Source organism: Rhinolophus ferrumequinum, chromosome X (genome assembly GCF_004115265.2).
Source record: "Rhinolophus ferrumequinum isolate MPI-CBG mRhiFer1 chromosome X, mRhiFer1_v1.p, whole genome shotgun sequence".
In the NCBI taxonomy this organism is placed as follows: Eukaryota; Metazoa; Chordata; class Mammalia; order Chiroptera; family Rhinolophidae; genus Rhinolophus; species Rhinolophus ferrumequinum.
In genome coordinates this window covers 19,859,383-19,874,550 of record NC_046284.1, presented here as the reverse complement: position 1 = coordinate 19,874,550, position 15,168 = coordinate 19,859,383, and the positions used below count along the sequence as shown (strand labels likewise).

The 15,168-nt window shown below is 41.5% G+C and overlaps 1 protein-coding gene across 1 annotated transcript in view; it reads left to right on the top strand.

The window, feature by feature from the left end:
• ADGRG4 (adhesion G protein-coupled receptor G4) overlaps positions 1-14,029 on the top strand; it is a 108,701-nt gene extending 94,672 nt beyond the window's left edge. The window contains exons 18-23 of the mRNA XM_033125427.1: positions 309-577; positions 3,702-3,780; positions 6,157-6,437; positions 11,908-12,009; positions 12,919-13,086; positions 13,833-14,029. Of these exons, the coding sequence (XP_032981318.1) occupies positions 309-577; positions 3,702-3,780; positions 6,157-6,437; positions 11,908-12,009; positions 12,919-13,086; positions 13,833-13,960 (1,027 nt within the window). The 3' untranslated portion in view covers positions 13,961-14,029. The remainder of the gene's footprint in view (positions 1-308; positions 578-3,701; positions 3,781-6,156; positions 6,438-11,907; positions 12,010-12,918; positions 13,087-13,832) is intronic.
• The last annotated feature ends 1,139 nt before the right edge of the window (positions 14,030-15,168 follow it).

Here is a 15,168-nt window from a genome sequence, read left to right as displayed (position 1 = left end):
GAAGTAGTGACGACAGAATTGTATATCCAGGATTCTCCTTCTTTCATTCTCTCCCAAAAAGAAAAATGAAAAAGGGGACTGCTTAGCTGAGAGGCTATTATTAATCCTGTTAGTGAAGGGCACTATAATTAGGCTACTTTAATTCTTTCTGGAAAGAGGATGGGGAACTCTAATTCTCAGTGCATGTAAGGTGATATGAGTTATTTAATTTTGATAGGCAGTTCTTTCACTTTTTATGCAGCTAAGATGTGGCAAGGCTTGATTAAAAAGAGACCCTACCTAACTAAACATTGTGTTTTTTCTTTCAGCAAACTTCGAAAAGATCATCCTTCCAAAATCCTGATCAACCTGTGTACAGCATTACTGATGCTAAATCTGGTATTTCTGATCAATTCTTGGTCATCATCATTCCAGAAAGCAGGCCTTTGTATCACAGTAGCAGTGGCACTTCATTACTTCCTGCTTGTTTCTTTGACGTGGATGGGTCTGGAGGCGGTCCACATGTATTTTGCTCTAGTCAAAGTCTTCAATATATACATTCCCAATTATATCCTTAAATTTTGCTTAGTTGGTTGGGGTAAGTATATCTTCCATTTTCCTTGATGTCAGTTTTAAGCCTGTGTGTTTTTCTTATTCTAACTCCGTTAGACAAATTATTCAGGACCAAATTCTGTTATTACCATAGGTAAGGAATTAAGGATTGTTTCACTGGTGTTTGGGTGTACATCTTTTTTTCTGCCTATATTGCTCTAGGAATTCAACTTTTAACCTCTACGGCGAGGAATTGATCTACAAATACTTAGTGACCATCTGTTTGTATACCGTGTTAAATGCTGGTTCTATCGTAGTGAGCTGTCAGATTTTATCTTTCCCTTTGCGGAAGTTAAAGTCCTAACAAATGCTTACTGATATAGCAGCCAGCACTTAGGGTAGCACTTATATGCACCAGAAACTGTTCTAAGTGCTTTACATAGTCATGTAATCTTCACAATATCTCTATAGAAAGGGTTCCCATCATCATTCCCTTTTAATAGATGAGGACACTGAGCCACGGAGAGATTAGGTAATTCGCCAAAACTCACACAGCTAGTAAGTGGCAGAACCGGGATTTGAAGCAGAGTCTGTTTCCATAATTTGGACTTTTAACCTCTGTGATCTAATCATATTGCTTAAGGGATAGGGAAAGGACTTGCAATGTGTGAAAGGGTGCGCGGTCAGACATGCCCTGATTCTCACCACATTTCAGAACTGTCACTATCACTGCTGCCCTCTGGAAAAAGCCAGGAATGGAACTCAGCATGAATATTTCCTAAATTAAATGTCATTTCATTGGCTTGCTGTCCTGTATTTCTAACTGACAAGATGAGCTCAGCTCCTCCCACCCCTTCCCCACTTTGCCTATTCAAAACAGATTTTTGGGTTCAGAAAATGTGTTGGACACATACATGTATCTTAAGTGGGATACATAAGATACATAGGAAGACATTTTAACTTCCACTGCCTTTCTAAAGACAATAGATTCCCTATTAGCTACTCATCCTTTTAATGAGCTCATTAACAGTACAAGCTTTCATTGGATACACAGTATGTGCTGTTACCTATGCTAATATGGGGAGTAGAGACAGGCAAACACCACATAATCTAAAAGATTGGTTTAGTACACTTTGGAATCCATCAGAAACACAGCCAAAAGCAATCAATCAATACTGTCCACTTTACGCCTGGCATCCTTTATCTTTAGTCAACTGGAAGACTGAAAAATGTTGTGGAAGAGCCTTCACAAATAATCCAAAGAGCCAATAACCCACATACGGCTAACTGTGAAGGGGCTGTAAATATCACTCGATCCTGGCCTTCCTCCTCCCTCATCATCATTCAATCTCAGCTTCTTTTTCAGACCCTTCGTCCTTCACTTTCTCCTTAAATATTGGTGTTCTTTAGGGGTCACTTCTTATCTCTTCGATCTTCTCAGGAAAGGCTAAGGCTTGGTACTTTGGAGGCAGGAAAAACTTGGGGAGTGTCAAGTACACAAAAGCCAAGGCCAAGGCCTGAGTGGTTTGAGCAGGTTTGATACAATGAGTCACTTTCAGATTCAATTTATTACTTGCATAGATGGTGAAAGGAAGAAGAGCTAAAGGTGCCCACTCCCAAGTTCTTGTCCCACACACTGTGAAGAATGACACCAAAACAAAAGGGAACAGATGGCTGCCACACGAGCTGTGGGATTCCTTGTTTCTGAGGAGCCAACTCTAAAACTGAAGCTCTGCAGTTTTATGTCCTGCAGCTCTGTGCCGAGGGAGCAGGGTGCAAACCTCACACCTCCTCAGAACCTGGGAGGCATGAGAGACTCTCATGACAGCCTCCCAGAGGAGGTAGGGAGGTGAGTAGGAGATGGCCATGGAGCACCCCCTCACATGCCTGTTTTCTTCTGGAATTCATTGAGGATCATAAGGATTCCGCCAAAATTCAGATCAGCTGTGTTTCAAGCCTTTGCCCACGTGGATACCTGCAAGGTCACCAGGGAGCCCACGCAGAGCCGTCCCACTATAGGCACTTTCGGAGCATTTAAGTACTAGACAAATGCAATCAGTTGTAAGGGAAATGAATATTAGTGTCTGTTTATGTTTGAAGTTCTGTCTTCCTAATGCCAAAACAACCTTTTGAAAAAGTTTTATTCCTTTATTTAAATCCCTGTCCAAGGCAGTAGATTTGTCCACATTTAAAAAATAACAACTGGTAGGGATCTTTTCTGTTTTAATTGTCGAAGTTTAAACACAGCTTGGAGACTGCCCTACAACTTCTGTCCTAAATGTGAGGTCTCCCTCCATCCCCCCTTTCTGGCCTCCAACAGGTATTTTTTCAGACATCTGTATCACGCTGAGCACTGTGCTAGGTGAGCAAAATACAGATCTGAAGGGATTGTCCTGTGTATCACAGAATAGGACAGTGGAGGGTTTCTCAAGATGCTTGGAACTCTGGGATTTGGAACAGCTTTTTACAAAACTCCTAAAATGTATGCAGGTGTAATAATGGTCTTAGTTTAGGAGAAATACACTGTTAGAAATAAAGAAGACATTTATGTTTTGCAAATGTGCCTGAGATTGGATTTTTAAACCCTGTATCTATACTCACGTCACGTTTGACCACTTTGACTGAACTGATTGCTTTATTATAGTCTGGCTGAATTGACTGGTCGTTAACTGGTCGATCTAGTCCAATTGTCAAACTAGTAACGTGTATGGAAACAGCTCCCCTGTCAGAAAAGCAAGAAGGCCGCAGCTGATTGCCGGTGCCCTTTGTCCAAGGTGACCAAGACAAAAAGATACCAGAAAATAAGGGGCAGTATTGAAACAGAGAAAAAATTGGCAGCCCATCATCTGAGAAAAAAGGCTTGATGTGAACTTGCATTCTGATGAATTAACTACTTCTATTGCCAAGTTGATTTTTGGTACTTGAGCTATTTTTAATAACTAGTGGGTGTTGTATTGGAGCCATTGGCATGCTGTTGAGCAGATCGGAGAACTTCTAGAAATGTTAAACTTGGAAGAATTTACAAACATTTTGCAAACAATGGTATTTTGATGCCCGCACATCTGTGGCTCATTTCAACAGCATCTTAACGCATCAGTGCCCAGAGTCCTTGATCAGGATCTTTCAACTGCTTCCTAATGGGATGTTCTTGGCTTGCTTCCCCACTCTAGGGATCCCAGCCATCATGGTGGCAATCATACTCAGTGTGAAGAAAGATCTGTATGGAACTCTGAGGTCCACGTCTCCATTGTAAGTACCAGCATGTCTGCTTCTCAGATGATGATGCTCTCGACTATCAGGGTGTGGCAGGGTGTCCCCAGCCTGAGGCTTGGTCTTGACACTGGCTTTAGGGAAGACTCAACCTCATCCTTTCTGGCCTAAACACAGTCACAGGCACACTCATACAATGGTTAGGTGCCTGGGTTCTGCATGACCTCAGGCAACTTACTTTACCTGTTCTGGAAAATGGGAATAATAATGTTTGCTCTCAATGTTGTACGCAAATTAAAATGATATTATGTATATAAAATACTCAGCATATGGCCTGTACCATGGTAAGTGCTATGTAACTGGCAGCTATTATAATTAGAAAGCTTGCAGAACTTGGAAGGTGTTGGAGTAGCCATTATAAGGAAATAGTGAGACAGGTTAGAAAACAGTTTCTACGTTTTAACAGCAAAGGCCTCTCTGAAGAAGACTGTACCATTTGCTTTTGTAAATTGGCTCAGCTTTGTTGTCATATCATATTCTTTTCCCTCCTTCCCGCCCTTCCTTCCTTCCTTCCTTCCTTCCTTCCTTCCTTCCTTCCTTCCTTCCTTCCTTCCTTCCTTCTTTCCTTCCTTCTTCCCTCCTTTCTTTCTCTTCTTTTTGAGCTTTAAGCCTATTCACTTTGCTCTATCTTTCCAGAACCTTCTTTTATAGGCCTGTAAATCATTATCGTATAGTCCTTTAGACTGCATAATCTCATTTCTGATTGTTTTTTATTCACCCACACCCATTTTCTTTAGCATTTTCCCTCAAGTACTTTTTCACTATACGTTTCCTCTCCCACTGGACTGGAATCAAATATAGGAGGTCTTGCCCCCCAGACTCCTCCGTTTTTCACATTGAGATGACAGTTTGCAGAGGGTCAAAATTCTATTGCCCTTTCCAGCAGATGCCTTCTAATTATAATTCCTTGTTATCCTTTCTTTCTCTCCCTTTTCTCTTTCTCCTCATCTCATCCTCCATCCTCCCTCCTTGCCTCTTTTGTGACTTAAAGTGCCCCCCCATTATCTATGCAATGGTTATTCTTCTTCAAAAAGCAAAAGCACACTAGAACAAAACCAACTCCACTCCGCCTGAAAATAGCCCTTTCATATGCGAAGTGGTTAGTAAAAGCAGACTACTTTAAGAATTTTTTTTATTATAGTTTGAAGAAGTAATACATGCACATGGTACAAAATTCAAATGTACAAAAGGGTAGAGGATAAAAAGTAAGCTCCACTCCCAACCCCCAGCTACCCAGTTTCTCTCCCTTTGATGCAACTTTTATTACCAATAGTCAAATCGGTATAGATATTCTCTTGTACACTTTGTTACCCAAATGGTAGATATACACTATTTGGTACTTAACAGTATGTCTTGGAGATTATTTTCTACCCAGACATATAGCGCTGCCTCTTTTTAAAAGTTTTCTACAGCCTCCTTTAAGGCTGAAGATGATATTCAGAAAACCCTAACTACTAGACTCTATTGGGGAAATTAGATGCTTTTTCCCCCCACTCCTTCCCAAGATGCACAAACTCACATATATATGAAAGTATCCATATGCTTATATTGATAAGCAATATGATCACAAGAGATTTTACTGGTTCTGGAAAAGAGGTCTCAGCTAAGTTGACACATAGTTAAATTAACGAAGTTTGTCTATGTTCAAAAATCAGAGGCAATACCTCCAATAATTGCAAATGTTATTAGATAAAGTATCTCTTCTTATGAATCACCACATATTTCTTCTTTAATAGAAATGTTAGAGCCATTAATCACCCCAGTGGCCAGTGTTGCCTTCTGTGTCCAAACCTGTCGCTGTGGTGGGAGGTTTAAAATATACATCCTATCTTAAAGCAAAAAATCCAGAGCTGTCCTCTTTTGTTGCATTTTCATTAACTCTGATAATCTCACCATTGTTTGATATAACATTCAGAAAGCCAGTCATTGCTCATGTCCTTTTACTGTGATATTTATCATGCAAAGCAAAATTTATCCTGCAAATAAAAGCTCAGGTGTAAGGTGGGGGTTGGCACTTTGGGGGAAATATATAATTTGTTTTTATGCTGTTGAGGAAGAGAACAGCCTTTTACAGAATCAGAGTGAGAAGTTTCCACATATGTAGGACAGAAATATCCTCTGGGATTTCTGGCTCAACACTGGAAAAAAGCCTGGACTGGGGCTCAGGAGATTGAGGTTCCAGTCCCAGCTCTGCCCTGGGAGTGTGAGTGAGGTCGGTCAAGTCGGCCCAGCTCCCTCATTCTAGGTGTTCTCATGTGAAATGAAATGGACTAGGGAATCTTCAGAGTCTCATGGAAAAATATGAGTTTGTGTTTCTCTACTTCACAATGGTCTTCTCTGTTTTGTCTCTTACAGTTGTTGGATTAAAGACGATTCTCTTTTTTACATCTCAGTTGTGGCTTATTTTTGTCTCATATTTCTCATGAATTTCTCCGTGTTCTGCACTGTTCTCGCTCAACTGAATTCCATGAAATCCCAAATCCAGAAGACTCGGCGGAAGATGATCCTGCATGACCTCAAAGGCACAACAAGCCTGACATTCTTACTTGGCCTTACCTGGGGATTTGCCTTTTTTGCCTGGGGACCTGTGAGGATCCTTTTCTTGTATCTTTTTGCCATTTTTAACACTTTGCAAGGTAACTGCTACCTCTTTGTACTTTCTGTGGCTATCTAGACCTCCACCAAAGCTTTTGCTGCTTTGGAAAATAATCACACCTTTCAGGGACTCAAGGGAGGGAAAGATACTCCAAGAGGTCTCTGCTGTCAATGAGTCGACAGGCAGCCACTGGAAACATTAGCTAGATATTAGAACTTCATTAAATGAGCCCAATCTCTCTTACTCGGGGTTGCAGAGAGAAGCCCAGATAGCTAATTCAACTCCAGCTAGTTGGCAATGTCTATATCAAATGCTGATTGGCAACACTTCTTACAGCATTATATCAACACATTATGCTTATGAGTGTATAGATTCACACTTGTGTTGACATTTTGATGTGCACATTCTAATTTAACATAGGAATTACTAGACAGTAGAAACATTAAGACCATGGCTACATCAGATATTCTAACATTATGAAAAGGAGCTAAGCTAGGAAATTATAGAGTCACAGAGGAATGAAAGTGAATAGCAAAGATCAGTGGGACAAAGCAACAGGCTAAGGTTCTAATCTTGGTTTTGCTATAAATCAACCTTGAAAAAGTCACCACAGCTGGTTGAATTATATGATCCAAAACTAATGATGTTATAGCTCTGTAATACTTCCTACTTTTTGGTGAAAGGAACAAATGATAATGAAGAGATTAAATGGTAGGCCAAAGATGACATGAGAAGTGAAAGCTAGGGTTCTGGTTAATATACCTCTGAGTAATTGTTAATGTTCATTTTAACCTGATTTTGCCTATTAAAAAATATTGGGAGGAAAAGGCATGCAGAGTGATTTTCAGGGAGTCTCAAAAATGCTCTTATCCTCAAGTTTGGCTCAGGTGATTTAGGCTACTGGGGCAGGCTGTATTGAGTTGGGCAGTCCATTGAGTTAGGGTCTCCCTTGCTGCTTTGAACTATTTATTCATTTGATAAACCTTTTACCAGAGCACAGTCCACTTGTGGTCCCACAGGGTGTTCCAGAAAGAAAAGGGTTCTATGGTCAAAGAAGTTTGGGAAATGCAGCAAACTACATTTCCCCATTTTTGCAATGGCACAGCATACATTTTGCATGGTGAAAGTTCTGAGAGATTCTGTTGGGGAAAAAAAATACCTTTAAAACTGCTTTAACCCAGCATTTGAAAAACTTCAGAACATTTTGTCATTGTGGTTGTTAACCCCTGAGGAACCTTCGGAAATATGAATTGGTATGCCAGGTACTTGCAAGGTACTGCAAGGCTCTGTTGGGGGAAAAATACCTTTAAAACTGTTTTAACCCAGCATTTGAAAAACTTCAGAACATTTTGTCATTGTGGTTGCTAACCCCTGAGGAACCTTCGGAAATATGAATTGGTATGCCAGGCATTTGCAATGTACTGCAGGGAGATGGGGGAACAATCTAGAATAAGGTAGAGTTTTTGCCATTATGTCTTATGATTCAAGAAACCATCTCATTTTGGAGCAAGGAAGGGTATCAACTGAAACTTTCTGACTCACCAGATCATGCTAATCTTATATAGCCATATTCTAATAGGCTTGTGAAAAGACAAATAATGTGTTGTTCTTCCTTCACATGCCATTTTTATTCCTTCAGGTAGCGAGGACAGAATTTTTGTGAGCTCTCTACCCCATTCTCACTTGGTTCCCTTTGAGGCTACCAGCACTTCATTGTATCCTAGATCATTGACTGAAGTCCTGGTGATGATTCTACACTTTACCTCTTGACAGAACTACCCAGCCTACACTGAGAAACCCTGGTCTCAGTATCATGATGCTTTAAGAACTAACCAGCTTTGGTGTAGAATGTCCACAGAAGTGGTTTAGGAACCAGGTGCCTGTGCAGATTTCTTCCTCAGCAATAACTCTAGACTACTTCTGGGTCACTCATTCTGAGGAGAAATACACTCACTCTATGGAAAGAGAGGTTAAAGGCAAAGCTGACAAAAGAACCAGAAAGCAAAGCAGTTTGGAGCATAAAAGGGGGAGGATGTTTTCAAAACAACAAATGCTACATTCCTATGGTGAAAGGGAAAGTAGAATCTAAGCAGGAAACCTACATGGGTAGAAGCAGAATCCAACTGGGGATCTCCTGAGGACTAAAACCAAAGTCCTGTAGATCCATCATCAACAGAGCCAAGCTATCTCTGCCTGTCAGATATGCTTTATGTCAATAAGCACCAAGCATTCCTAGTTCCTAGTCCTGCCTATAGATAGAATATGCCATCTTGCAGAGAGGGTGTTTTCAGAGCCCTGAGTTTCAAACTCAAGTCACACACACACACACACACACACACACACACACACACACACCCCAAATACTCAAAACAAGAACACAGTGAAGTAGTGAAGAAATTAGCTATTTAAAAAACAGATGACAAGTTTGCAATTCTGGCTGAAAGGGGATGCCCTGTGGTCCGGTGTGAAAACAATTATGCTTACGATGAGCCATTTCTGAAGGAGGGATGCACAAATAAAAATACAGGTGACAAAAACCTGGCATCTTCCCTCATGCCAATGCTCTAGTGAGTAAGCAGATCAATCTGTTATTGGAAAGAAAAAGGAAGGCTGTCACGCAGAAAGGGAGAGCTGGCAGGCAGCTCATTGGAATTCACAGAATAACCTTTAAGTCCGTGAACTAACTAAACTCCATGCAGGAAATCAGAGCAGTAATGGGTGGTTGTTGTCGTTGTTGCCCATTGTTTGTGCTGAAGCTAGAGGAGTTTTTACCTGCTCTGAGACTAGGGTTTGCTCTCATCCTGTTGCTGCGCCACCCTCCAGGTGGCTGCTACTCAGAAAAGGATGCTGGATTCATCACCATAGTTGTTTGGTTACAAATGGAGACAAAGACCTGGGGGAGGAGGGGGAGACTTGTCGTTCCATTTGCCTCCAGATTGCTCCCTCCCACCTGGAATTAGAAAGACTAAGGGCTGGGGCCTGGGAAACAAGAGCTTCCCAATACAACTTGATGTGAAGTGACAGGAAGTCATGTGCCTCTTCCTGAAACTTTCCAGAGATAGAGAGCTCAACATTCCATAGAGCAGAGCATTTAACATCTCTTTTTTTAATTGAAATGTATTTGACACATAATGTTGTATAAATTTAAGGTGTACAACATGTTGATTAAATACATTCATATATTGTAATATGATTGTCACTGTAGCTTCTAATCAGCCCTGAATTTTATCCAGGTCATCCTTTCCTGAGGGTAGTATAGTGCAGTGGTCAAGCCCTTGGGCTCTGCAGCCAGACTGCCTGCGTGCAGTCCTGACACCGCTGGCTCAATATTAATTCTGTGCTGGGTCAAGTTTACTAGACTTCTGGACTCTGAGGTCTCTCATCTATAAAAATGAGACTAATAGCACAATGCCTATTGTCTAGTCATTGCTTACTAGTAAACACTAGCTGTGATTTGTTACTATGTGGTTGTTCTTCCCATTGCTTCCTCCCATTGCTGCTAGTTCTAACCTTCCTCCCATTGCACCCACACAGAACAAGCCTAATTTGTCCTTTTCATGATAGCCCTTTCAGATCTGTGACTATAGCTACCATCTCTCCCCATCTGATATTCCCCACTCCAAGCTTTCTCTTATGCAAATATAACTCCCAGGCTCTTTCACCCTTTCCTCAAGTCTTTCCCTGTTCTTGTTTGCTCAAAGTATTCTTGAATTCTTCCATTTGACACCATCCTCTTAAGACAAAGCTTCCCAAACTGAGCACGTTGCTGGTAGGAGGAAGGGGCAAACTGGGGCAGATGGCAGGAGACTCTCACCTGCCTCAGTCAAGATTCATTGTTCCCACTAATGCCCTAGCTGAAATGAACTTTGGAGGCATTTACTATTGACTCATGCTCAGCTTGCAGTGAGTTGAGACCGCTTTGATCCATCACGAATCATTAACCTTCAGGACAACTGGCCAATGAGGAGATGAACTAAACCTTGTATAGAGAACAAAGGTTTTGAAATTGCACTTGGGCCCAAAGCAGTATTTTGAGGCCCAAGAAGGTATTACTAAAGTTGCAGATGGCTGTGAGAATTTGTGTATCAAGTGCCTTGGAGTTCAAGTCAACAAACATCTATTGAGCTGCCACACATAGTACTGGAGGCGCACAAGGAGACGAGATATAAAGATGAAAAGGAAAGATACCTTAGCCCCCGAAGACATTACAGCTAGGTGGAGAAATGAACAATACATGGAAAATAATCTGGCCAAACGTAGCAAATATTGCAAGGAACAAAGTGCTATGGGAGTTTAGAAGTAGGAAAGATGAGTTTCAGTTTGAGGCATGGAAAGGCTTTGTGGATAAAAAAAAAAACTTTTAGCATGGACCATAAATAAAAGTCAGGCTGTTGACAGGAGTTATTTCTATCCATTCCACCACCAAACTTTAGGAAATCCAGTTGGCCTTCCAGGGCATTGTAATCAGGACCATCATGAATCCTACTTTTATCCCCCAAGGAGATATTTTAGAGGGTCCAGATGAGAAATGGCCAATATTGCTGGTAGATACCTTCAGCATCTCTATCCCACTTGCAGGACAAACTCAGGGCTGGCAGTGGAAAAAGGGGGCACCAAATCTGTGGTCTGTACACAGTGTAATTGTGCCAAAGAGCATGTGCATTAGTTCTGTATTCCTGTGTAACAAATTACCCCCTAAATTTTAGCAGCCTAAAACAACAAACACTTATCATCTTACACAGTTTCTGAAGGTCAGGAATTCAGGAGAAGTTTAGCTGGGTGGTTCTGGCCCGGGGACTCTTATGAAGTTGCAGTCAATCTGTCAGCCAGAGCTGCAGTCATCTGAAGACTTGATTAGGTCTGGAGAATCTGCTTCCAGGAAGGCTCACTCACATGGATATTGACTGTAAACTCAGTTCCTCACATGTGGGCCTCTCCACAGGCTGTCAGTGTGTTCTCAAGACATAGCACTTGGCTTCCTTCAAAATGAATGATGAGAGAGACAGAGAGAGAGAGAGAGAGAGAGACAGAGAGAGAGACAGAGAGAGAGAGAGAGAGAGAGAGAGAGAGAGAGAGAGAGAGAGAGAGGAGAGAGAGAGAGAGAGAGAGAACAATGTCTTTTATAATCAAATCTTGGAAGGGACATACCATCACTTCTGCAATATCTTATTGGCACAATGTGGGAGGAGACTATGCAAGGATGCGAATGCTAGGATGTGGGGATCATTGAGAGCCATCTTAGAGGCTGGCTAATATTGCAGGCCTGATCTCTCAAGCTCTAGGATGGACAGCAGCCCAGGGGGAAAACTGTGGTTGACATGAAGTCTTGATACAGACCTTCTTGCTGTCACTGCCTTTGGGAGGGAGGATAGAAAGATGAGCTCAAAAGCCAGTAATGGTCCTGCGTTCCTTAGGAGGAGTATCTATGGTGACGAGTAGACCTGAGTCTGGGCATTGGTGACAGTTAATGAAATAAGCTGAAAGAGACTGACCTTTTTCTCCTGGCATAGGATTCTTCATTTTTGTGTTCCACTGCATGATGAAAGAGAGTGTGCGGGAGCAGTGGCAGATACACCTCTGTTGCGGGTGGTTACGACTGGACTACTCTTCTGGTAAGATGTCAGTTTGGGTAAGTTTTTAAATGTCACAGGTTTTAGAAAACAAACCAGATTAACTTGTCTCCTTACTTGAGTTCATACAGCATCAGCATCAAAATGGAGGCTGTTTCCATGTCATGAAAATGATTTGTACTTCTGTGCTGAGATGAATGAAGTCAAGTGAAGGATGTGACTTGGGACATATTTTAACTTAGTGAAGCTTCTCTTTTGGCCCAGATTCCTTGGATTGTTTGCCCTCACTGTCACCTGAGTCTTGATTCAATTAAAAGAACATTGATTGAGTGCCTAGTGTGTTCCAGGCACTGGGTCACAGGGGCTTTCTGGCCCGTAGCCAACAGTGGGTTGAGTGTATGTAGGAAGCAAGGAATGATGGTGCAGGTGGAGCGAACTCGTCAACATCCCTAAGATGCCTGGCTAGTGGGCTGCCTGAATGGACCTATGGCCCTTCCTGAACAGTGGGAGAGATAGTGGACTCTGATGTCCTCTCCAGAAATAATATCTCCAGTCCAGGCAAACTGATTTTCTATGTATCAAAAGTCTCTTCCATCCAATTCAAGCAGCTTCACTCAGTCTTGATGCAAAGATCCTTCAGGTGAAGGCAGGGCTTAAACTCGAAGATTCTGTGAGTAGCACAGGGATCCCACTCCTTTATGCTGGGCACGTCAGTAACCTGCTACATATAGCAGGCATCCTTGGTAAGTGAATTGGCTCTGCCTGTACCACACATTACAGTTCAAACTTCTCACAACTTCATACAAAATCTGACTCCTTGAGGTACCCAGAACAAACACTCCGTACATTGGATATTTTCCTTTTTAAACAGGATTTTGAGGTATAATTTACCCATCTGAAGTGTAGAATATGATGAGTTTTATGTTTTTAACATTTTTGGTTTCATTTCAGATGGGAGCAGCAGGTGTGAGCTAAATGTTGGATATAAACAGGAAAGACTGAAGGAAATCTTTGAGCACAAATTGTTGACACCATCCCTCAAGTCAACTGCAACTAATTCTACTTTCAAATCTTTAGGCTCTACACAAGGCACTCCTTCAGAAATACACTTCCCAAATGGTGAGGGAAAAGGCTATGTTGTCTACACTTATATTTCAGAGATACTGTATTAATGTGAGGCCACATACGTGGTCTTGGGAAATACTTCTTCCTGAAAACTAAAAGCACTTGTAGATGCATATACCTGAGTTCATTTGTGGCTTAGAAAGTGTATAGAAGCAGCTAGTGAACTTAGTATGTACAAATTTGGTGGGTTATTAAGCTAATGGAGTAGAGAAGAGACTGAAGGTCAAAAAAAATTCATGGGTAATTAAAAACAATTGTCATAGATTGTTAACACCAGAAGGAACCTTAGACATTGTCTAGTGCAATCCCCTCAATTTACAGATGAGGAACCTTAAGCAGGAAAAGGGAAATGCCTTATGGACAATCACTCAGCCCATCAGCAGAGAACTGGGGCCAAAACTCAGGTCTCCTGGCTCTCAAGCTAGTACTCATCACAGCCCATCAGAAATATCCACTGAGCTGCACAACACTCTTAGATGCTCCCCTTCTTCTATAGGAAGCCAAATTTCTAGATATAGAGACAGATGTGGAGGTGGAGATGGGTGTTGAGAGGGAAAGTATAGGAAAAGGATTTGTCTAAAGGCCTCAAGTGAAAAGAAAGGCAAGGTGAGCAAGAGCTTAAGAACTCAAGTTGATGTTGTGATGACTATTTTGTGCTAGCACTTGGATGATGGTGTTTCTTACTATTTGCAAAGTCCCCAATGCCACGGTTGAAAATGTTCTTTTTTTCGTTAATGCAGATGACTTTGATGAAGATCCCTATTGTTTCTCTCCCTTGAGTTGTGACGCTGTGCCTAATTGTGTGAGAAGAATATTACCTGTGGAAATCAAAATGAATTCTATTCACAAACAAAGCTTTCTTCAATAAATCCCAGCAGAGATACCCACCTTTCCCTCACCCCCAGATTGGGGAAAACATTGAATTTGTGAAGCCCTCTGCTCCAACTTCGTATTCTAAATATTATTTTGGAAGGGACAGATAGTATTTAGTGAATATTAAAGTCAGAATAATTCTCCTATTTATCGTTACAGGTGTTTCATTTTTTAGATAAGATTTGAGATTACAGTTATGATATATTAGAGGAGAAAAGTCTACAGTATTGGAGATTGTGTTTCAAAAACACTAAGTGCCCACATTCTGAAAGGAAAAAAAAAAACCAAGATCAGGGTACTTACTGCCCTGAGAGTCAACCAATTTCAGGAGGCCAAAGTTTCCAGATACCCAATTGGCCTGACTCCCACAGAGGAAGCAGATAGGAAGAGCCACAAGGTCATACCTTTGGGGGGAGAAAAACTGCTATTCTGTTGGGTTGTCATGACAAAGAACCTGAAATCCCCATTATTCAAGTCACTCTTTTTATTGAAACCCCCTGTAAAAATGTAAACATGTTTTGTGAAAAGGGTTGCTCATCAATCCACAGACACACATGAATTCCTAAGTGGCGATAAATTTCTCAGCCAAGACAGCCTGTGAGGGAACAGCAAACAGGGTCCCGAGGAATGTAACAGAACAGGAGCTGTCTGAAGCTGGTGGTTTTCCCTAGGAAAGAAAGAACAGGCCAGAATAGGATAGTAGGGGGATGGAGATGAGAAGAGTCGCCCAAAAGCAACGGAATGAGCATTGAAGATGAATTTTGCCTACTTCACGCTAGCACGATTGGTGGCCTTCTTAATCCCATCCCAAATACTGCCACCTAAGCTTCTCAGCCTGGCGGGCTGCTCACATTTGGCCTTGGAGAGAAATGAGTAAAGAGATGAACATTTTGGAAGGATACACAGGCAACTGGTATCAGGGGTTGCCTTCAGGAAGTGTAACTGGATATCTGGGAGGAAGAAAAGGAGGGAGGTTTACTTTTCACCCTCTGCTTCTTTATATCTTTCAAATCTTGTACTGAGAGAATATATTACCTCTTCAAGCAATAAATAAATGTGTACATAAATAAATGAAGACAACTGGACCCTTCCAAAGATAAAGAAAGATAAACTCCTGGGTTTCAATACCATACTTCTCGTCCCCCTTTGCACTTGTGAATATGTATGGTGCAGTAGGCTGTGGAGACAGCAAAGCTGGGTTCA